Source organism: Cololabis saira, chromosome 17 (assembly GCF_033807715.1).
Source record: "Cololabis saira isolate AMF1-May2022 chromosome 17, fColSai1.1, whole genome shotgun sequence".
Lineage (NCBI taxonomy): Eukaryota > Metazoa > Chordata > Actinopteri > Beloniformes > Belonidae > Cololabis > Cololabis saira.
The window spans coordinates 34,700,274-34,723,386 of NC_084603.1; the positions used below are offsets into that span (position 1 = coordinate 34,700,274).

The 23,113-nt window shown below is 45.7% G+C and overlaps 1 protein-coding gene across 1 annotated transcript in view; it reads left to right on the forward strand.

The window, feature by feature from the left end:
- The window catches only part of LOC133463220 (protein kinase C epsilon type-like), a 137,521-nt gene that overhangs the window by 59,587 nt on the left and 54,821 nt on the right, over positions 1–23,113 (forward strand). The window contains exons 4-10 of the mRNA XM_061744621.1: positions 9,626–9,660; positions 10,309–10,394; positions 12,313–12,445; positions 12,526–12,668; positions 13,815–13,911; positions 13,982–14,268; positions 14,347–14,520. Of these exons, the coding sequence (XP_061600605.1) occupies positions 9,626–9,660; positions 10,309–10,394; positions 12,313–12,445; positions 12,526–12,668; positions 13,815–13,911; positions 13,982–14,268; positions 14,347–14,520 (955 nt within the window). The remainder of the gene's footprint in view (positions 1–9,625; positions 9,661–10,308; positions 10,395–12,312; positions 12,446–12,525; positions 12,669–13,814; positions 13,912–13,981; positions 14,269–14,346; positions 14,521–23,113) is intronic.

Genomic DNA, 23,113 nt, shown 5'->3' on the forward strand with positions numbered 1-23,113 from the left:
AAACATTAAAAGTTTAAAATCAATTCTAAAATGGACAGGAAGCCAATGGAGTGAATAGAGGACCGGAGTAACGTGCTCACGTCTTTTAGTGTTAGTTAAAAGACAAGCAGCATTCTGCACTAGTTGAAGGCTAATAGAGGACTTGGAGACGCCAACATATACTGCATTACAATAGTCTAATCAAAAATCACACCCAGAGTTTTGACATAAGAACTGAAAGAAGACAAGGTGCCAAAGCTAGATATGGGCTCAGGGACAGTCGAGAAATGTGTTTGTGGCAAAGTTTGACATCACATATTGGATTATAGCAAAAAAAAGACGGTGACACGTCAGGTTATGGTATTTAACAGCACACAAGGGAAGCTAAAGCCACGAACACGGCAGCTTGTGAGCCGTTACCCAGCCTGCACTTCCTGATCCCAGAGACCTCAGAGTAAATGAAGAGAGAAAGGAAAGACTTGCCAGGCACAAGTCCTCCCTCTTGTTTGTTGTTAAGGAGGTGTCTGTCAAGGCTCGTTTCCTCAGCTGCACAAACAGCACCCAGACACTGTCAGGAAAACAGCAGTCTCTGTCCTGGACGTCTGCTTAACCTGCACCAACAGAACAACCACGATGAACATGTTGAGTGCACGTGTCATAAGGTGGACTAAGGCCCAGTCCTGTTCCTGCCCCTTTAGCCCTTCGCCCTTCTCTTACCAACACTCCTGAGAAAGGAGGGTCAATGGTTCGGGATGAAAACAATGCCCTTAGAAAGGCACAGGACCAGTGATTGCAACGTCTAGAATCCAACTCCAGATGTGGTAACCTTGTGTGCCGGATGTTTATTTGCTTCTGACAATGACACAACGCAGAAATGTACGTTTTCTGCGTACTCTAAAGTTTGAAGTGGGCTTCTGGAAGATCTCCATTAGCAACGCCACCCTTCCCCTTCATCCAAGTGAGAATCGGGACGCTGCCACCGCTCTGGTCAAATGCCGGGGTCGGGCTGAGCTGTAGGAATGGGACAGGCCCTAAATGATGAAGTCATGCACAAAAGCTACCAGACACCCTTTTGTTTGCTGTAAAAACATAATAAAATCACCTGACTTTATAAAATGCATTGTATGTGCAACAATAATATTAATTAAAGCTGCAAGCAGCGATGAACGGGCCCTCGCACTCACGTTCACCGCCCCCCATAAGCATATCAGAAATGACACCACCCACGACTCTCTATGTCAAACCATTCAAAAGTTATAGCAGAAAAAAGGAACAACCAATCAGAAGAAGGGGCGGGGCTAATTCAGGCCAATGAAGGTCAAGGACTCCATACAGAGTCTGATGACACCACCCACGACTCTCTATGTCAAACCATTCAAAAGTTATGGCAGAAAATCGGGACAACCAATCAGAAGAAGGGGCGGGGCTAATTCAGGCCAATTATGGTCAAGGACTCAATACCGAGTCCCATGACACCACCCACGACTCTTTATGTCAAACCATTCAAAAGTTATGGCAGAGAAAAGTATTCTAGGGGGCGCTGTTGAGCCATTTTGCCACGCCCATTAATGCAAACCATGAAATATCAAATTTATCACCAGGCCTGGCTTGTATGCAAAATTTGGTGACTTTTGGAGAACTATCAAATATGGACCAATCAGATGAAGGGGACGCGTGCTTTTTCGCGTCTAGCGTCGCCACGGTAACACTTTTGAAAGAGAAAAGTAATGTGCGTCGTCGCAGGACAGAGGACATTTTGATGTAAAAAAAACACAAAAATTGCTGACAAAAAATTTCGTCGTGCTGCCAGGCTCGAACTCTCCAACTCTGGCACCAAAGACCGCAATAATGAGGCTGAGCTATGTCTCAGCTATACCTTTTGTTTTGACTTACTGCCTTAGGACAGACCAACATAGCGATAAAATGTCTGGAACTTTTTTTTCCTAATTTTTGAAATATTTGTAAGGTATAAATATTAGTAAAACACTACTATTTTTATTACTTTTTCTGTAACCATTCCACCGAGGTTCTAACCGGGCTGAGCACGGGTCTATTTCTGACGTCACCATATTACAGGCAGCTGATTGGTCGGGGAGCAGGGCCGTCATCACCCTACTCGCCACTGATTGGTCGGGGGGCGGGGCCGTCATCACCCTACTCGCCACTGATTGGTCGGGGGCGGGGCCGTCATCACCCTACTCGCCACTGATTGGTCGGGGGGCGGGGCCAGCAGACGTTTGAATCAGGAAGCGGGACTCTCTATGTCAAACCATTCCAAAGTTGTAGCAGAAAATCGGGACAACCAATCAGAAGAAGGGGCGGGGCTAATTAAGGCCAACTAAGCTTAAGGACTCATTACAGAATCCCATGACACCACCCACGACTTCCTATGTCAAACCATTCAAAAGTTATGGCAGATAAAAGTATTCTAGGGGGGGCTGTTGAGCCGTTAGGCCACGCCCATTAATGCAAACCAAGAAATATCAAATTTATCGCCAAGTCTGTCTTGCATGCAAAATTTGGTGACTTTTGGAGAACTATCAAATATGGACCAATCACATGAAGGGGGGGGGCGCGCCTTTTGGCGTCTAGCGTCGCCACGGTAACACTTTTGAAAGAGAAAAGTAATGCGTGGTGTCGCAGGATGTAGACGCACATTTTGATGTATAACACACCTGGGTGCACGTTACGGTTCGGGCTGAATTAACTGCCGAAGGAATGGCATAAATTTCGCCAAAATTACACAATTTATTCAAAATGGCCGACATCCTGTTCGGTTTCGGCCATGGCTCCAAGAGACTTTTCTTTAAGTTGTGCCATGATACAGGTGTGTAGCGATTCTCGTGCATGTACGTCAAACCGTATTGTGGGGCTTGAGGCACAAAGTTTTCCGGGGGGCGCTGTTGAGCCATTTTGCCACGCCCATTAATGCAAACCATGAAATATCAAATTTATCTCCAGGCCTGGCTTGCGTGCCAAATTTGGTGCCTTTTGGGGAACTATCAAATATGGACCAATCAGGTGAAGGGGGGGTGCGCTTGTTGGTGTCTAGCGTCGCCACGGTAACACTTTTCAAAGAGAAAAGTAATGCATGTAGTCGCAGGATGGAGACGCACATTTTGATGTATAACACATCTGGGTTCACGATAAGGTTCGGGCTGAATTAACCCTCGAAGGAATAGCATATATTGCTCCAAAATTACGCAATTAATTCAGAATGTTCAAAATGGCCGACTTCCTGTTCGGTTTCGGCCATGGCGCCAAGAGACTTTTCTTTTAGTTGCGACATAATACAGGAGTGTACCGATTTTCGTTCATGTACGTCAAACCGTATTATGGGGCTTGAGGCACAAAGTTTTTTCTGTCGAACCAATCAAATGAAGGGTGGGCGCGCTTTTTGGCGTCTAGCGCCGCCACGGTAACGCTTTTGAAAGAGAAAAGTAATGCGTGTTGTCGCAGGATGGAGACGCACATTTTGATGTATAACACACTTGGGGGCACGTTACGGTTCGGGCTGAATTAACTTTCGAAGGAATGGCATAAATTTCGCCAAAATGACACGACTAATTCAAAATGGCCGACTTCCTGTTCGGTTTCGGGCATGACGCCAAGAGACTTTTCTTTCAGTTGCGCCATGATACAGGTGTGTACCGATTTTCGTGCATGTACGTCAAACCGTATCGTGGGGCTTGAGGCACAAAGTTTTCAAGGGGGCGCTGTTGAGCCATTTTGCCACGCCCATTAATGCAAACCATTAAATATCAAATTTTTCGCCAGGCCTGACTAGGGTGCAAAATTTGGTGACTTTTTGGGCATGTTAAGGGGGGCAAAAAGGCCTTCACTTTGTCAGGAAAATAATAATAATAATAATAATAATTAAAGCTGCAAGCAGCGATGAACGGGCCCTCGCACTCACGGCCGCCGCCCCCCATAAGCATATCAGAAATGACACCACCCACGGCTTCCTATGTCAAACCATTCAAAAGTTATAGCAGAAAAAAGGGACAACCAATCACAAGAAGGGGCGGGGCTAATTCAGGCCAATGAAGGTCAAGGACTCCATACAGAGTCTGATGACACCACCCACGACTCTCCATGTCAAACCATTCAAAAGTTATAGCAGGAAATAGGGACAACCAATCAAAAGAAGGGGCGGGGCTAATTTTCACCAATTATGGTCAAGGACTCAATACCGAGTCCCATGACACCACCCATGACTCTTTATGTCAAACCATTCAAAAGTTATGGCAGAGAAAAGTTTTCCGGGGGGTGCTGTTGAGCCGTTAGGCCACGCCCATTAATGCAAACCATGAAATATCAAATTTATCACCAGGCCTGGCTTGCATGCAAAATTTGGTGACTTTTGGAGAACCATCAAATATGGACCAATCAGATTAAGGGGGCACGCTTTTTGGCGTCTAGCATCGCCACGGTAACACTTTTGAAAGAGAAAAGTAATGCGCGTAGTCGCAAGATGGAGACGCACATTTTGAGGTATAAGTCACCTGGATGCACGTTACGGTTCGGGCCGTATTAATTGCCGAAGGAATGGCATTAATTGCGCCAAAATTACACAATTAATTCAAAATGGCCGACTTCCTGTTCAATTTCGGCCATGGCGCCAAGAGACTTTTCTTTAAGTTGCGACATGATACAGGTGTGTACCGATTTTCGTTCATGTACGTCAAACCGTATTATGGGGCTTGAGGCACAAAGTTTTTTCCCTCTGAACCAATCAGATGAAGGGTGGGCGCACTTTTTGGTGTCTAGCGTTGCCGCGGTAACGCTTTTAAATGAGAAAAGTAATGTGCGTCGTTGCAGGACAGGGACGCACATATTGATGTAGAAAAAAAAAAATTGATGACAAAAAAGTCTGGATACTGCGGGAATCGAACTCTGATCTCTGACTCCAAAGACGGGAACGCTCTGGCTGAGCTAACACTCAGCTTCTCATTTCTATTTGACCTACTGACTTAGTAGAGACCAACATATCGATATTTAGTAATGTAAGTCTGGAGCTGTTTTTTCTAATTTTTTTAAATATTTGTAAGTTATAAATATTAGTAAAACCCTACTATTTTAATTATTACTTTTTCTGTAACCATTCTGCCAAGGTTGTAACCGGGCTGAGCTGGGAATATTTCTGACGTCACCACATTACAGGGAGCTGATTGGTCGGGGGGCGGGGCCGTCATCACCCTACTCGCCACTGATTGGTCGGGGGGCGGGGCCGTCATCACCCTACTCGCCACTGATTGGTCGGGGGGCGGGGCCGTCATCACCCTACTCGCCACCGATTGGTCGGGGGGCGGGGCCGTCATCACCCTCCGCGCCACTGGTTGGTCGGGAGGCGGGGCCGTCATCACCCTACTCGCCACCGATTGGTCGGGGGGCGGGGCCGGCAGACGTTTGAATCAGGAAGCGGGAGTCAGCGCGAGAGCGACTGGCGGCTCGTGGCTTTTATTATAAAAAAGGGACAACCAATCAGAAGAAGGGGCGGGGCTAATTCAGGCCAAAGAAGCTCAAGGACTCATTGCAGAGTCCCTTGACACCACCTACGACTTCCTATGTCAAACCATTCAAAGTTTATAGCAGAAAAAAGGGACAACCAATCAGAAGAAGGGGCGGGGCTAATTCAGGCCAATGAAGGTCAAGGACTCCATACAGAATCTGATGACACCACCCACGACTCTGTATGTCAAACCATTCAAAAGTTATGGCAGAGAAAAGTATTCAAGGTGGCGCTGTTGAGCCGTTAGGCCACGCCCATTAATGCAAACCATGAAATATAAAATTTATCACCAGGCCTGGCTTGCATGCAAAATTTGGTGACTTTTGGAGAACTATCAAATATGGACCAATCACATGAAGGGGGGGCGCGCCTTTTGGCGTCTAGCGTCGCCACGGTAACACTTTTGAAAGAGAAAAGTAATGCGTGGTGTCGCAGGATGTAGACGCACATTTTGATGTATAACACACCTGGGTGCACGATACGGTTCGGGCTGAATTAACTCTCGAAGGAATGGCATAAATTTCGCCAAAATGACACAATTTATTCAAAATGGCCGACATCCTGTTCGGTTTTGGCCATGGCTCCAAGAGACTTTTCTTTAAGTTGTGCCATGATACAGGTGTGTAGCGATTTTCGTGCATGTACGTCAAACCGTATTGTGGGGCTTGAGGCACAAAGTTTTCCGGGGGGCGCTGTTGAGCCATTTTGCCACGCCCATTAATGCAAACCATGAAATATCAAATTTATCACCAGGCCTGGCTTGCATGCCAAATTTGGTGTCTTTTGGGGAACTATCAAATATGGACCAATCAGATGAAGGGGGGGTGCGCTTGTTGGCGTCTAGCGTCGCCACGGTAACACTTTCGAAAGAGAAAAGTAATGCGTGTAGTCGCAGGCTGGAGACGCACATTTTGATGTATAACACATCTGGGTTCACGATACGGTTCGGGCTGAATTAACTCTCGAAGAATGGCATATATTGCTCCAAAATTACGCAATTAATTCAGAATGTTCAAAATGGCCGACTTCCTGTTCGGTTTCGGCCATGGCGCCAAGAGACTTTTCTTTTAGTTGCGACATGATACAGGAGTGTACCAATTTTCGTTCATGTACGTCAAACCGTATTATGGGGCTTGAGGCGCAAAGTTTTTTCTGTCTGAACCAACCAGATGAAGGGTGGGCGCACTTTTTGGCGTCTAGCGTCGCCACGGTAACGCTTTTGAAAGAGAAAAGTAATGCGTGTGGTCGCAGGAGGGAGACGCACATTTTGATGTATAATACACGTGGGTGCACGTTACGGTTCGGGCTGAATTAACTGCCGAAGGAATGGCATAAATTGCGCCAAAGTGACACGATTAATTCAAAATGGCCGACTTCCTGTTTGGTTTCGGGCATGACGGCAAGAGACTTTTCTTTAAGTTGTCCCATGATACAGGTGTGTACCGATTTTCGTGCATGTACGTCAAACCGTATCGTGGGGCTTGAGGCACAAAGTTTTCAAGGGGGCGCTGTTGAGCCATTTTGCCACGCCCATTAATGCAAACCATTAAATATCAAATTTTTCGCCAGGCCTGACTTGGGTGCAAAATTTGGTGACTTTTTGGGCATGTTAAGGGGGGCAAAAAGGCCATCACTTTGTCAGAAGAAAAATAATAATAATAATAATAATAATAATAATAATAAAAATTCCTGCAAATACAATAGGGCCTTCGCACTGCAAGTGCTCGGGCCCTAATAATAATAATAAAAATTCCTGCAAATACAATAGGGCCTTCGCACTGCAAGTGCTCGGGCCCTAATAATAATAATCAGAATAATCAGAATAATCAGAATAATCAGAATAACCGCAATCATATGCTGCAATGCACCTTGCAATAACTATGTCTACCTCATACTGCTGCACCTTTCACTTTTTTTAAATTGTATATATGTTAATAAGAGCTCTCATTTGCCTATTTGCCTATTTACTGTACAGTGAGCGAAAATGAGCGAAAATAACCAAGTTTAATTCCACATGCAAATACATAAAACCTACTATGATATACAACTTTTTTTCACAATGCAGTTATTTATTTAACAAAAACTAGGAGCTCAATACTGAGTACCCCCTGTTGCCTCCAGAGAGGACTTATATTGATATTGATGAATTAGCAGTTTGCATTAAAGCATTACAGTGTATATTATTCCTAAAATGCCGGCTGTATCAGGTATTTTAGGAATAATAAAGATATCAACAAAAGTAATGATTGGTGATGATACCGACAATTATTTAGAAACTAGAAGACAAAATTGGGCTATTTTTAATTTCATGATATAACACACACTTCTAAAAATATGGGTCTTCTGTACCATTTCATATGTCAGGATTAAAGGGGTTAACACAGTGCTAAGAAGGAAAGACATAAGCCACGGTCTTAGAAGAGGCAGCTCAGTCTGGAAAGACTGAAGATCATTTCAGTGATCATTGTAGTGGCAAAAATCTAATGATGAGTTTTCTTTTAACACATTCAGTATAGGGCTGTTCGATTAATCGATTTTAAATCGTAATCGCGATTATGTAATTAGAACGATGTTAAAACGTGAAACTCGTAAAATCGATTTTTCCCTTTTTTTTTTTATCTTGTCTGCACACATATTAATGATTGATACCATATTAATGATTGATGGAAATACCTGTCAATACCTGCGACAAGTGCCCCATCGGAGAGGCTCTTTAGTGTAGGAGGGGGCGTAACATGCCACCGGGCATCCCTCAAGCCAGATGCGGTAGACCGGCTCGTGTTCCTTGCAAAAAACTTGCAAATGTGAATAGCAAATGTAATGACTGACATTACACACCTCTACCTCCTTCATGGGTTGCATTATTATTTAGCATGCAAAGACCCAGTTTAGTTTAATTAGAAAATGTCTTGTTTTATTTAATTGGAAATATAACTTACTGTATGTTTGCAAGTGCTGATTTGCTGATTTTTTTTTTTCCAGAGATAAAACTTTATATTTTATTATGTTTTTTAAAACTTTTTTTCAACTTATTTTACAGAGTTTTGCACTTTATTCATTCATTTTTTGTTTAATAAGAGCAATGGGGCAAATGTTCAATAAAAAAACTGCATATTTGAAATCATTTCTTTGCCTTTTGTCAATTCACAAAATAATCGTAATCGTAATCGAAAATCGGATTTTGAGAGAGGAAAATCGAGATTTTATTTTTGGGCAAAATCGAACAGCCCTAATTCAGTACATTCTTTCCTACTGTTTTGCCACATGGAAAGGCTTACGCAGTGTGTGTCAGACTCCCAGCTGTCCTTTAAATAATCCAAAGAGCGTTGTGATTCACTGATGATTAGACTTTATTGTAAAAATAACAAACTTTAAATAAAGATGCAATTAGAGTCCTTGAGTTTTAACCGTGGTTGTCAGAGGGTCCCATTCCCCTGCTGATCCTGAAGCTGCGGTCAATGACGGTTTCGCTGCTGTCCCTGCCTTTCCCGTCATACATCACACCACCAGCTTAAAGACTAGCACCTGAGGAGGGAGGAAGGCGCACACTTAATATTTTAACTTAAATTAATATTATAACTTAAATGCAGTTCCTACAATAATTTTAATCTAATTTTTAGTTATATACAACGAGAGATAGGAACAATAACTCATGACGTTGTAAAGTACAGTAAACATTCACAACAGTTGCTGGTCTCCCCATCAAATTTAACCCCAGGTCCGACCGTCCGATGTTCATCTACATCTCAGAGCCTCTCCGAGTGCCTCAAGTATTGAACTATGTGGGAGCACAGGAGGAAAAGCCTCCTGGTTGGTGGCGATGAATAGCTGCTGTGTGGAATCACAGCACTTGCAGAGCTTCTAAATGCTCCCTGATTCCTGCGCTGACCTGTGAAGTGCAGAGTCATGAACAGCCAGCTGTGTTTGTCTCCGCTCCCTCTGGGCTCCCCGCGGTTCGGGCCGTCCGAGGTGAAGCCACTTCAAAATGTTAGCTCATTCTGCTTGTGGGTCAGCTGTCATATTGTACAATAACCATGGCAACCAGCCGGTTCCTAAGGGCTGCTTTGCTTGTCTGTGCATGGTTACATGTGTGTGGGCACCACGGTGATGTCTGACTCCCGTCTCTCTCCGCAGGGGCGTCCTAGGGAAGCAGGGCTACCAGTGCCAAGGTAAGGCTTTAGTGTGGAGCAGCTCACATCTCCGTGGCCTCTTCTACTTGAAATAAAACATCAAATAAAAACTGGAAACCCCCACAAATCTATCTGACAGATTTTCAAGTGATTTCTTAAAAAACTTACTTGTTGTTTTTTTATTCATCTGCATGAAAAGACTGAAAACTGCAACAAGTTTGCAGAAAATTTGTTGGCAGGGACCAAACCAGGATTTCTGTGTCTAAATGGTCCAAAATATTGAGAGGAAGCTCAGTTAAAGAGGGCAAAAATATGTTTTTGTATGAAAATATTCTACTTTATTTCTCTGCAGGGTTTGCCAGTTTAATTTGAAGGAATATTTTTTAAATTTTTTTTATATATTTTTATCCCCTGATTTTTTTTCCCATTTTTATCACCAGTGCCCTTACTTAAGTCAGTGCTGGGTATTGCTCCCTCTACCATCCCCGGGAGGGCCCTGGGCACTGAACCCAGGACCTTCTCGCTGTAGGGTCGTGACCAGGCTGGAATATTCCTCAAGCTTAACATTTATTGCTCTTGCAAACATATTGCAGCTTACAGAACAGGAGAAAATAGCATGTGCATGTCTCAGTTCAGTAGTTATGATGTCCAACCGTGTGTGTGTGTGTGTGTGTGTTCCTCCTGCAGTGTGCACCTGCGTGGTCCACAAGCGCTGCCATGAGCTCATCATCACCAAGTGTGCGGGGATGAAGAAGGACGACACGGTGGTAGAGGTACCACATTCTGAATGCTCCCAGGAATTCTGTGTGGAGTCAATTCATTTATATCGCGTCTATTACAAAAGAAATTGTGTCTAGGATCTTTCCAGAGACCCAGAACATGACCCCCGAGCAATTATTACATAAACATAACATAAACACTGGCAGGTAAAAACTCCCCTAGTGGGAGAAAAACCTTAAGCCAAACAGTGGGAAGAAAAACTGAAACAGAAACCTGGACCAGGACCTGGATGTAGGCAGGCATCAACCATACATCTACACAGACAGGTGGAAGCAGCAGTGGGATGATCAGAGGGGGGACTGCAGATCAGGATGCAGCTTCTAAAGCTCTGGCCTGCAAACATGCACAGAAGAGAAAAGGAAGGGGCAGATGATGAGAGCAATGATGGTTATGAAATACTTATAATTAATAAATGAGAAAGGAAAGAGAAGCAGGGGTGATGGGCACCACTCAGTTGATCATGTCGGTGTCCCTCTGCATCGTAGCTCTATAGCAGCAAATCTAAGATGAAGTTATGTTTCAGACTAACATGGATGAAAAGTGTGAGCGCCAAAACACTACGACGAAAAACAGAAACCCGTCAAGCCACACAGGACGTCAACAGAAATCAGTTATACTTGTAGCTCCTACGGGAAAGTGTAGCCTGATGGCTCTGACTAGGATTCCTTGAACATGTCGGGTTCTGGTGCCCTCCAGGGCTCTGGAGCTGGTCATCAGCTGCTTGCTGACATCCTGACCCACCTCTGACCACCTCAGTGTCTGCTGTCTACATCTGTTTATATAGTCGTCCCTGTACTGCACCAGTTAGCCATTGTGTCTGTGTCTCTCCTTCCTCTGTTCTTCATTCTCTCTGCCTTTTCTCACTTTTCCTGCTCTGTCCAGCTGGTCTCCAACAAGACGGTTCCCCCTTATGATCCAGGTCCTGGTCCAGGTTTCTTCCCTCCTAAAGGGGAGTTTTTCTTGCCACTGTTTGACTTAAGGTTTTTCTCCCACTAGGGGAGTTTTTACCAGCCACTGTTTATGTTATGATCTAATCCCGATCACTTGAGTTTGAGTATCTGCCGATCCTGATTTTTCCCGATCCGATCACTTTTTTTGGCTCCCGATACATTTCTGATACTTTTTCCCGATTAGATACAATTTGGCAATGAATTAAAAAAAAAAAAGAGGAATAAAACTAAATTATCCCAAGTTTCATTTATTGTCCATTGGAGAACAACATGAACATATATTTCAACAAAGCATTTTGTGGCACTGGTGCCACAAAATGTAAAAACATGAAATAAACTTAAACAAAAAGTTCAGAATAGTGCAATCACAAAAATAAATAAATTTAACTTCAAAAGAGGTAGTTGAATGACATCCAGTCAAACTCACAAACACAAGAAAATTAAAATACTTTTTGGCTTAACCTTAGTGCAACATTCTGAATGGATGAAATGAATAGCAGCAGCTTAATGCAGCATGAACATACAATATATAACATTTCACAATTCAAACATGTAAACCATGTTAGTTTCGCTTTCTTCGCCGGCCGGAAGTGACCTTAAATGCAACGATATATAAAACGATTTAATATATATTAAAAACATTAATAACTAGGTATATCTCGATACTTTTTTTGCCGATACTGATGTTTTGAAAATACCGTGATCGGGCCCGGGATCGATCGGGAGGCCAATCGATCGGGACAACACTAATGTTTATGTAATAATTGCTCATAATAATTGGTCATGTTCTGGGTCTCTGGAAAGATCCTAGAGACAACTTCTGTTGTAATAGACGCTATATAAATTGAATTGAATTGGTCACCAGCTGGTCTGGTGTAAATGATCACTGATGCTATTCCAGTCAGCCCTGTCCTCCGGGCTCCTGCAGCTTGGTCTCACTGTCCTCTGGTGCTTCTTCCAGTCAGTGGGCTCTCAGAGGTTCAGCGTCAACGTCCCGCACAAGTTCAGCATCCACAACTTCAAGGTCCTGACATTCTGCGACCATTGCGGGTCGTTGCTGTGGGGGCTGCTGCGCCAGGGCCTCCAGTGTAAAGGTAGGGCAGAGCCACGCTCCGGGACGCCGTCTGTGTGAGCTCCCCCTGTAGCACGCCTCTCCTCTGTGTTTACGTTGCAGTGTGTAAAGTCAACGTGCACCGGCGCTGCGAGAGCAACGTGGCCCCCAACTGTGGCGTGGACGCCAGGGGCATCGCCAAAGTCCTCTCAGACCTGGGAGTCACGCCGGACAAGATCTCCAACAGCGCCCACAGACGGAAAAAGGTCTGGAGAACTTAGCAGAGCCACACTTTTTCACACTGCAAAAACTCAAAATCTTAACAAGAATATTTGTCTTATTTCTAGTTAAAATGTCTAATTTTTAGTCAAAAAATCTCATTACACTTAAATCAAAGACTCATCACTGGAAAAAAATAACAATTTTCACCTGTTTCAAGTAGATTTTCAGTTAAAATTCTCATTACAAGCAAAGTCTTGTTCCACTGACAGATTTTTCTACTTATTTCAAGTGAAAATTTACTTGAAACAGGTGAAAACGGTCAAATAACCAGTCATTTTTCTGGTAATGACTCTTGTTTTAAGTGTAATGAGATTTTTTGAGTAAAGATTTGACATTTTAACTAGAAATAAGACAAATATTCCTGGTAAGATTTTGAGTTTTTGCAGTGCAGCTTTCAGTCTCGTACTTTCAGATTTGGCTTTTCTGTCTAAATTACTAGCGCTGGGGGTCGATTCAAATGTCAAGAATCGATTCGATTCCGATTCTTAAGATTCAGAATCGATAATCACGCTTTGATTCGATCCGATTCGATTCCGATATCGATTTGGGTTAGTGTTATTAAAACTGTTTTTTCAGCTGTTGCATGAATTATATGACTGTAGTTCTGCAACATATTAATACTGGTATTATATTGAGACTAAACAGCAAGTATTGCAGCTAATGATGCTGTAAGGACCAATCACCTCCCAGAATGCTGATAGAACTGCTTTCAGAAACATCATGTGGGTCAGAATTATCAAACAGATCCAGGGAGGAAACAGAGACGGATGAAATCGGTTTCATTTTTTCCCATTTTTGAGAATTTGTTTTTTTTAACTGAAAACTTTAATGTTTTCATACCTCTAAACATATTTAAAGGCAAAAACATGGCACTAGTTATGCTCGTGTCCAACAAAACATTCCTTTTTTGGGCATATACCAAAAGTAATGTAATGATGGGGGGAAATTATTTTTTTTTTTAAATCGATCTTTAGACATACAAATTGATTTTTAGGAATTATATAAGAATCGATTTAGACTTGGAAAATAGATTTTTTTCAACACAGGCCTATAATTGACTGCTGTTTTTTAAAGACTAACTGTGACAGTAACATGTGTGCGTGGAGATGCTGATGGGCCTGTCTGAACAGCTCCCTCAGGCTCAGGACCCCCAGCAGCCGTCAGCAGAGACGCCTCAGCCCGAGGACGACCGCTCCAAGTCCGCCCCCACCTCCCCGTGTGACCAAGGTAAAGCCCGGAGCTGCAGAGCACCCCGGAGGAGGCCTCGGCAGCCCTTCTCATCTCTGTCTCTCTGCAGATGTGAAGGAGCTGGAGAACCTCCGCAAAGCTCTGTCCCTGGACCACCGCGGAGACGAGCACAAGCCCAAGCCTCTGCCGTCCTCGCCCTCCGTCCCCGCGGTGTCCAGCAACTCCCCCGGGGGAGGAGACGGGAGGGGAGGAGGGGACGGAAACGGCCACGGAGTGGCGGGAAAGGAAGGCCAGGAGAACGGAGATGTGAAAGGTCACAGCGCTCCGGAGGCCAAGAGGATGAACCTGCACGACTTCGTCTTCATCAAGGTTCTGGGGAAAGGCAGCTTTGGAAAGGTGGGCTCCCCTGGGACGCCTGGGGAAGTTGGGGGTGGGAGCGCTGCTCGGGTTCTGATCTCCGTGTCCCGGCACCAGGTGATGCTGGCGGAGCTGAGAGGCACGGACGAGGTCTACGCCGTCAAGGTGCTGAAGAAGGACGTGATCCTGCAGGACGACGACGTGGACTGCACCCTGACGGAGAAGAGGATCCTGGCCCTGGCCCGGAAACACCCGTACCTGACCCAGCTGTTCTGCTGCTTCCAGACCAAAGTAGGTACACACACACACACACACACACATATACACACACACACACACACACACACACACACACACACACACACACACACACACACACACACACACACACTCATGTTCTATAGGCACACAGCCAGATGATCCTCGACCCAAGGCAGACAATAACGTCTTGATGGTTATCCAACTATTGTGTGCTCGCGTCTCCAAGGTTGTGTGTGTGTGTGTGTGTGTGTGTGTGTGTGTGTGTGTGTGTGTGTGTGTGTGTGTGTGTGTGTGTGTGTGTGTGCGTGTGTGTGTGTGTGTGTGTGCGTGCTCAATGCCACCATACTTGTAATGTATGTGAACCAAGTCTGAACTTGCAACCTACTGTATGCAAACCCAAACCATGAACTCAGGCTGCTGTTGCACACGCTCGGGCACATGCACCATTTACAAAACAAGTCAGACCTTTCAGAGAAAAAGATCAAACTCTTAAGGACCAACACAGAAGTTATGAGCAGAAGCTCAAAGAGAGAGTTTCCCTCCATGGTCAGGACCTAACAGGATACATAGCGTCTGTTTGTACAATAAAAGTCAACTGTGATTCAGCAGACGCTTTGATGAGAACTGATTACAACGGGACCAATGGTTTACAGCTCGTCAATGTGACGCCTTCAGAAAATGTCTTTTTAATCAGAAAATGAACCAAAGGTGTGTTCTGACATCAGTCTACATCTGCAACATTACTGAATTACAAGGATACATGTCTGATTAAAGAGAAAGTGGATACTGGATGTAAAAGCTCTGGAAGAAATCACTTTTTCCAACATCCTGCACTCATTTCCCCTCAGTGGGTTTTGCTGTTGAAACTAACTTAAAATATTCAAAGAAAATGTTTAAAAAATCATAAACTCTGAGCAAAATCTTTGATTCACAACACTTTAGTTGGAGCTGCTGGTTTCTGAAAATGTCCTTGGGTTCAAACTCTCCTGGTACTGTGACATCACAGGCCCAGATAATTATCCAGGTTCTCCGTTACGCCTTTTCCACCAAACTGGTCCCAGGGCTGTTTCTGGGTTAGCCCTGAGTTTGGAACCGGGCTTTCTGTTTCCACAGACAAAGAACACACACATAAAAACACAAACACACACACACACACACACACACACACACACACACACACACACACACACACACACACACACACACACACACACACACACACACACACACACACACACACACACACACACACACATATACATATATATACATACACACATACACACACACACATAAACACACACCCCCCGGCACCACCAGGGGGCAGCACCACACCAGAGGTTGGAACATCCCTCTCTGAGGTCGACACACACATCAGGTCTGGGAATAACCAGTAGATGAACTGGGTTGATGGTTCTGATCCAACATGAATCTCTGACAGCACTGATGGCTCCAACCCCGACACACGTCAGCAGAAACCCGGTCCTGGAGAGAGACGCTTCCAGGTTTCACTTCTCAGGGCCAGATCGGTGTTCTGAGCCACTGCTGTGCGGCTCTGCCCCCATATCATGATGTCATGGTGTCCCAGGTACCGGTACCTTTGAGGGCTCGTTGAGCAGTGGTTCTGGGCCCGACCTTTACTCCCAATCAGAACCTTTATACAACATTGTGGCCTCTGAGGTAAAGAGACCCGAGTGTCCGGGGCCCATCTGTGTACCTTTGGGGCCCGTTGGGCTGATCTCATGTGTGTGCCGCTCCTCTCCGTGATCAGGAATATTTTCCTGAGCCGTGGTCAGGGACGTGCCTGCCAGCGCTCAGGGACAGATGTCCCACCTTCACCCTCACCCTGCTGTCGTCACCTCCACCTTCACACCAGGTATCCATCACCGCGCCTGACAGGCACAAAGGGCACCCGTGGGTGGGGCGGCCGGCCCTTCCAGGCCCGGGTTTTGTCTATCGTATGTTCCTATCAGGAAATATATTGCAGCTTTTACATGTGCATGTACGTTCTGTACAATGTGTGTGTGTGTGTGTGTGTGTGTGTGTGTGTGTGTGTGTGTGTGTGTGTGTGTTTTTATGGAAGCAACAGGCTACATTTAGTGTGGAGGTGAAGTGTTTTCAGAGCAGCTGGAGCCTGACGGTGCTGAGACGGAGACACAGGTGTTGACTGTTATCAGTCAGACCTCAACGGTGCTGAGGCTGGAAAGGTCGCTGACTCACGGGACGAGTCTTTGGAGTTGAGCTTGTTTGTTAAGAGAAGATCTTCCTTATTGGAGATGTCTCATGCTGGGTCAAAGCTCTCCACAGAGCAGTGAGACGAGCCTTTCCCCACGATGGGTGGTGGGTTGACAGTCCACCTGTCTCCTTCTGCAGGACGGTCCCCGTTGGACATCCTGCACATCTTTGAGCTCCCATCTAGATGCCAATATAGACGTTGATTACACTCAGTAACCTGCCACGGGAGGAGTACCAGTTGCACGAGGACGTGTGGAGATGCAGAGCGTAGAGCCATGCAGGACAGTGGTGAGGTGAGAGGTAGGCGTAACTGATGGGTTTCAGGTGGAAGTGGGACTGCAGCAAGGATAATCCCAAAGCGGTTTGTTGTTTGGCAGGATGATGGGTACGGATGAGGTCACATGGGAGTCTGCTTGGACTGGGAGGCGATCAGAATATTGGGGGCCGATCACTGATCACAGCATGAAATCCATAAATTCTTCAATATTGTTGTCTCATGTACACAACACTGACATTGTCTCATTATTTATCAACATTAGGAGATGAGAAAGTATCGTGAATTGACTGTTTTATTGCAGGCTGGAGTAATGTGCAATATTTCACCCTCTAGAGACTCTTAGAGACGACTTAGACTCATGTAGCCTACTAGTTTAAGCTTTCTTGTGGCAGTAATTACATGTACAACACAACATGTGCACCAACACAGACAACAGTAGATATGTCACTCTCTTAGAGTTGATACAAGTTGTAAACTAAACCTTAATTTTCCTGTGGAAAAAGGAATTAAATCCTAAAATAAAAATGAATTATGAAAGCTTAGCGATAGCATGTGAGGAAACTCTTGTGAGTTTCACACTCTTCACACTCTTCACACTCCTGCCAGCGTTGAACCAGCAGCAGTTGTTAAAACACGACCCCACAGACAGGAGTGCTGTCGTACGGCCACCAGCCTGCGGGGATCAGACCTGTGGAGAGCCGGTCACATGACGGCTCAGTAACCTGGGGCCTCGCTGTGGGTCCGTTCTCCTCACGTGGCTTTAGGTTTTAGAGGCTTTTTAAAGTCAACAAGTGGAAGGTGGATGGATGTGAAGCAGGGAAGCAGTGCTCTATTTATATGGTGCTTACTTTGTGATTTTGGCTTCATGTTGTTCCTCTCAGTTCTCCCCATAAGAGTACCTGATGCACACACACACACACACACACACACACACACACACACACACACACACCGGCTGTCAGGGCTGATTGCCGGCCTGTTCTTGGACGAAACAAAGGGACTGTGGCTCTTATATAACAGCTCTGATCCTTATCACAAACGTGATGTGTATTCCATATGTAGCGTGACCCCTCTGGCAGCACCTGCCCCCCCCCCCCCCCCCACTTCCCCTCACGCCACGCCCCCTTCCCCCACTTTTCTTGGAATGGTCCTGGGAGGTGGAGGCTAGTGCGGTAAACAACCCCGTCTATACGTACTGTATATACAGTAAGGAACAAAGAGCCTGCAGCTGCGTCACGCCCTGACTCTTATGTAACACGGAGGTCAGTCAGCCCCCCCCCACCAGGCATATAGCAGCCCAGAGGCTGATTAAAAGCACACAAATACACACACACACGGACATAACACCTAGAAGTGTTTGTGTGGGTGAGACATTTGTACCCACAATGATTCAGTAGCTTGCAGAATCTCCTTTAACGTGAAGTAACAATGTTTGAGATGACTTAGACTCGTGTGGCTTTCCTGTGGTGATACTGTAAATGTGTGTGCAACACAACATGTGCACCAACACAGACAACAGTAGACATGTCACTCTCTTAGAGTTGATACAAGTTGTAAACTAAACCTTAGTTTTCATCGTTTGTACCATCGTTTGTACCCACGATGATTCAGCAGCTTGCATAATCTCCTTTAACGTGAAGTAACGATGATTGGTCCCTCACTTGAGACCGGAGGAGCCCGGTCCTGCTCTTCTTTGAGGTGTTGCTTCAGCTCACTCAGCTCACCACAACATTTAGGCCAGGCTGACATCTTGAATCAGGCAAACTATCGCTGTCACGGATGGGGTTGTTTAGGACCCAGATGCAGGAGAGCGAGAGGCAGGAGTTCCAAAAAAACAGGGTTTATTTCACAGAAACCAAAAACCAAAGCGCTGCTTAGCAGGATCAAAAAACTAAACACATGGAAACACGGAGGGAGAAAACAGTACGGAACGACAAGGAGCAAGGGAAAGACAAGACCAGATATACACAAGGGGGTAACGAGACACAGGTGTGAACAATCAGGGCAGATGGAAGACAGGCGGGGCAGAACAGAAACACAAACTGAGGGGAAATGTCAACCACTGACATAACCCGCCCCTCAAGGGATAGATCCCAGATGTCCCCATGGACAGATCACCCAGGGCGGGTGGAGGGGGCCTGGTGGAGGGCCCAGGCCAACACACGGCCAAAGTTCCGGGGGCCGTCCTCGGGACCGGGCAGACCGGCGAGACAGCTCCGGGGGGTCGTCCACGAGGCCTAGGCTTGGGCCTTGGCGTGGGGCTTGGGCGACTTTGCTTGGGGCTTGAACTCTGACTTGGCAGGGGACCTTGACTTGGCGGGGGACCTTGACTTGTTGGGGGACCTTGACTTGACGGGGAACTCAGGATACGAGGAGCTGGCTGAGGGGGAACCCCGAGCCAGGTGTGTTCCCCGGAAGGGAGATTCCTCCTCCGGGTGCCGCCAACCAGGAATCGAAAGTTCTGCCTCCCGGTATACGTATTCCCAGAAGGCAAAACTTTTAAACAGCTGTGATTTCTTAGCAGCGCTACGATGAGGCGAAACAATAATCGATAGATTAGTGGACTACCTAAGTAGTCCCATAAGTAAAATACACAGAGTTCATTGATCTCTGGTCTTTCTACTATTGTCATTTAGCCAAAGCGACTTACATCTGAGAGAACAAACACAGAGGAGCAATCAGGGTTAAGGGCCTTGCTCAGGGGTTCATCTTGGTTACCTTCCAGGGCTTGAACCTAGCTCCTCCAGACCAAAGCCCACCTCTGTAGCCACTACACTAGTCTTTTGGTTTGGCTGGAAGAAGTCCCAGAAAATGAGGCGTCCCCCTCTGTGCTCGACTGTTGGCACGAGCTGACGAGCCGGTTTTGGTGTCCTCCCAACACTCTCTGGATTGCGACCAAACATTTCCAGTTTGGTCTCGTCCGCAGCTGTCTTCCTTCCAAGATGTCGGATACACCACCTCCCGTTTGCCTCCAGATGATTCCGGTGTACAGAGGAGTTCATTGTTTTGGAAAGGGGCACCTTTAAAGTTGGTACCTGCAGGCCTTCATCCTGCATGTGCAGCGCACCCTCCTGTGTTTGGACATGTTTCTGCACACACCGGCGCTGCTGGATGGCTGCAGGGCGCTGGAGTCTTCCGAGCTGTTTGCGTGTAAGTTTGCTACTTTTCTGAGGCCTAGGAAACACAGCTTTCAAGTTCACCATCAAATAAACACTAAAAAAGCTCTGGCATATTCTTATTTTAGTCTTTTATCAATGTAATTAAAGAAGATTGTGTTGATTGATGCCAATCCGTGCATATATTGGTGCGTTACGTGAAACATGAGCATGTTTTTAAATCGGCCCACTCCTTTGAAGGAGCCATTTTTTGCCCGATGACATCACTCGACTTAAAAGAGTCTTTGTACTTTGGGTGACCTATGTCCTACCTACAGCCTCCCTCCCTCCACGCTCCTCCTCCTCCTCCTCCTGCTCATTCTTCTTAATCGACTGTGGGATCGCGGCCGTTCCCCTATCGGCCCAATTACCGCAGAGAAATGTAAATAACATTATACAACAGCAACGCCGGGCCCCGTTCTGCAGCAGACACCGGGGCCGGGCAGGGGACCGACGCTGCCGAGGAAGACGAGACGCAAATAGAGAAAAGAGGGAAATGGGATGGGATTCAGAAAAACAGGGGAAACTGAATTGTGTTTTGTTTTTTCTCTCTCTTTGTGTTATTTTTGAAGTAAGTAAGAAAAAAAGAGATGATGAAAAGCAGAGGAGTGGGAGCTGAAAGGCACAGCGGGCGATATGGAGGAGAGGGAGTGTTTTTAATGAGCCGTAATCCGTGAACATCAGAGGGAGCAGACAACCAGACAGGTACACTAATGAAGCTTTGTTCTGGCGCGTTCAGGACGGGGAGAGACTGACGGACCAGGGAGGGACGGAGGGACGGACGGACAGCGAAGGGCAGGCTCAGTCAGAGGGCTTCAGGCTGAGAGCAGAAGGGAGTTACACCTCCTTCTTTATGAGAAAAACATCCATCCAGTCATCTTCATTTCAATTATTATGACATTTACGCCCACGAGGAGGAGAAACACCAGAGTGGAGAAAGATCCCAGTGCATCATGGGAGGTTCCCTAGCAGTCCAGGCCTCCGTCAGCACGACTCAAGGACGGGTCAAGGTCACCGGAGTCATCTAGGTAGAAACTTCAGGAAAGGGGAAGGTTTTAAGCTCAGTCTTAAAGAAGAATATTTAATTGATCCATCAATCCATCCATCCATCCATCCATCCATCCATCCATCCATCCATCCATCCATCCATCCATCCATCCATCCATCCATCCCTCATCCATCCATTCCTCCATCCATCCATCCATCCATCCATTCATCCATCCATGCATCCATCCATCCATCCATGCATCCATCCATCATCCATCCATCCATCCATCCATGCATCCACCCATCCCTCCATTCCTACATCCATCTTCCATCCATCCATCCATGCATCCATCCATCCATCCATCCATCCATCCCTCCATCCATCTTCCATCCATCCATCCATCCATCCATTCTTCCATGCATCCATCCATCCATGCATCCATCCATCCATGCATCCATCCATCTTCCATCCATCCATCCATCCATCCATTCTTCCATGCATCCATCCATCCATCCATCCATGCATCCATCATCCATCCATCCATCCATCCATCCATCCATCCATCCATCCAACCATCCATCCATCCATCCATCCATCCATCCATCCATCCATCCATCCATTCCTCCATCCATCCATCCATCCATCCATCCATCCAACCATCCATCCCTCCATCCATCCATCCATCCAACCATCCATCCATCCATCCATTCTTCCATCCATCCATCCATCCATCCATCCATCCCTCCATCCAGCTCCCTCTCGTCCTCCGTTTCCACTCTCATCCCCGTCCAGAGAGAACACACGTCTGAGTGAACAGTGTCATCAGACTCTGCGTTGCTAAGGGATGTAAAAACCTGCACACATCCTGACCTGAGCACACACAAAAATACACAAGAAAATAACCGGCCTGCTTTCTGCAAACTCAGACCCCACAAGCTTCTCGTTACTTCACTTGTTCGTGACCTTCCTGCTGGTCTGTTTCTTATCACATCAATTACTGTTTTGGTTTTTACCAAAGAGAATCAAGTGTTCTCTTTTGTTTGTGCAGGAAGTTCGGCTACGGTGATATAAAACACACATTGGACATCTCTCAAAGACTGTAATGAACTGCAGGGAAGAGAGTTTAGCATATGAGAACAATAAACATCTTCACTTCTACACATCAACCCATTACAGCCCATTTGGTCAAATATGTGTGTCAGGCCTGACCCAGTGAAGTTTTGCAGCTATTTTCATAGCTCCAGTCATTAGTTTAAAACTGCGTGTTGCAGGTAGGGCACACAAACACAATTTTGTAATTTCATACTTGACAGGGCCCTTATTGACATAATGCGTTCCTTAGACCTGAACATTTACTCAGACGTTTCCTTACGTAACCACCATCCAGCTGGCAGATCAGCGCGCGTTCATAGAAATCATTCCTGCTTTTATACGGGTTGTTTTTGAAGGAACTGCCACACATGATGACATATTTGTGATCTTTTCTATTTCTACTCCCGTACCTGAACATTTGCATTTTTACCTGTGCGTTCCCACAGTCACATGCAATAAATGTTCATGTCGTGCCTGGCAGAGGTTTGTGGGCAGGGGTGAGTGTGGGAGGGAGGTGCATTTGCCCCATGGTGTCTCATACAAAGCAGATGCAGTATATGTTGCACAAAATCAAGTTTCATGTAGTCATTTCGGCTTTAAAGAATCGTCCAGATGCAGCGTTTTCTGTGTATTGACAACAGCGCCCTCTGTGGTCAGACATAGCAATTACAGCTATGTCCTTATACATGATGGAAAATAAGTTGTCTCACTAGTAAGCAGACGTGGGTAGAGGAGCCAAAAATTGTACTCAAGTAAAAGTACTGTTACTTCAGAATAATATGACTCAAGTAGAAGTAAAAAGTAGTCATCCAAATAATTACTTGAGTAAAAGTAAAAAAGTAGTTGGTGAAAAAACTACAAGTACTGAGTAACTGT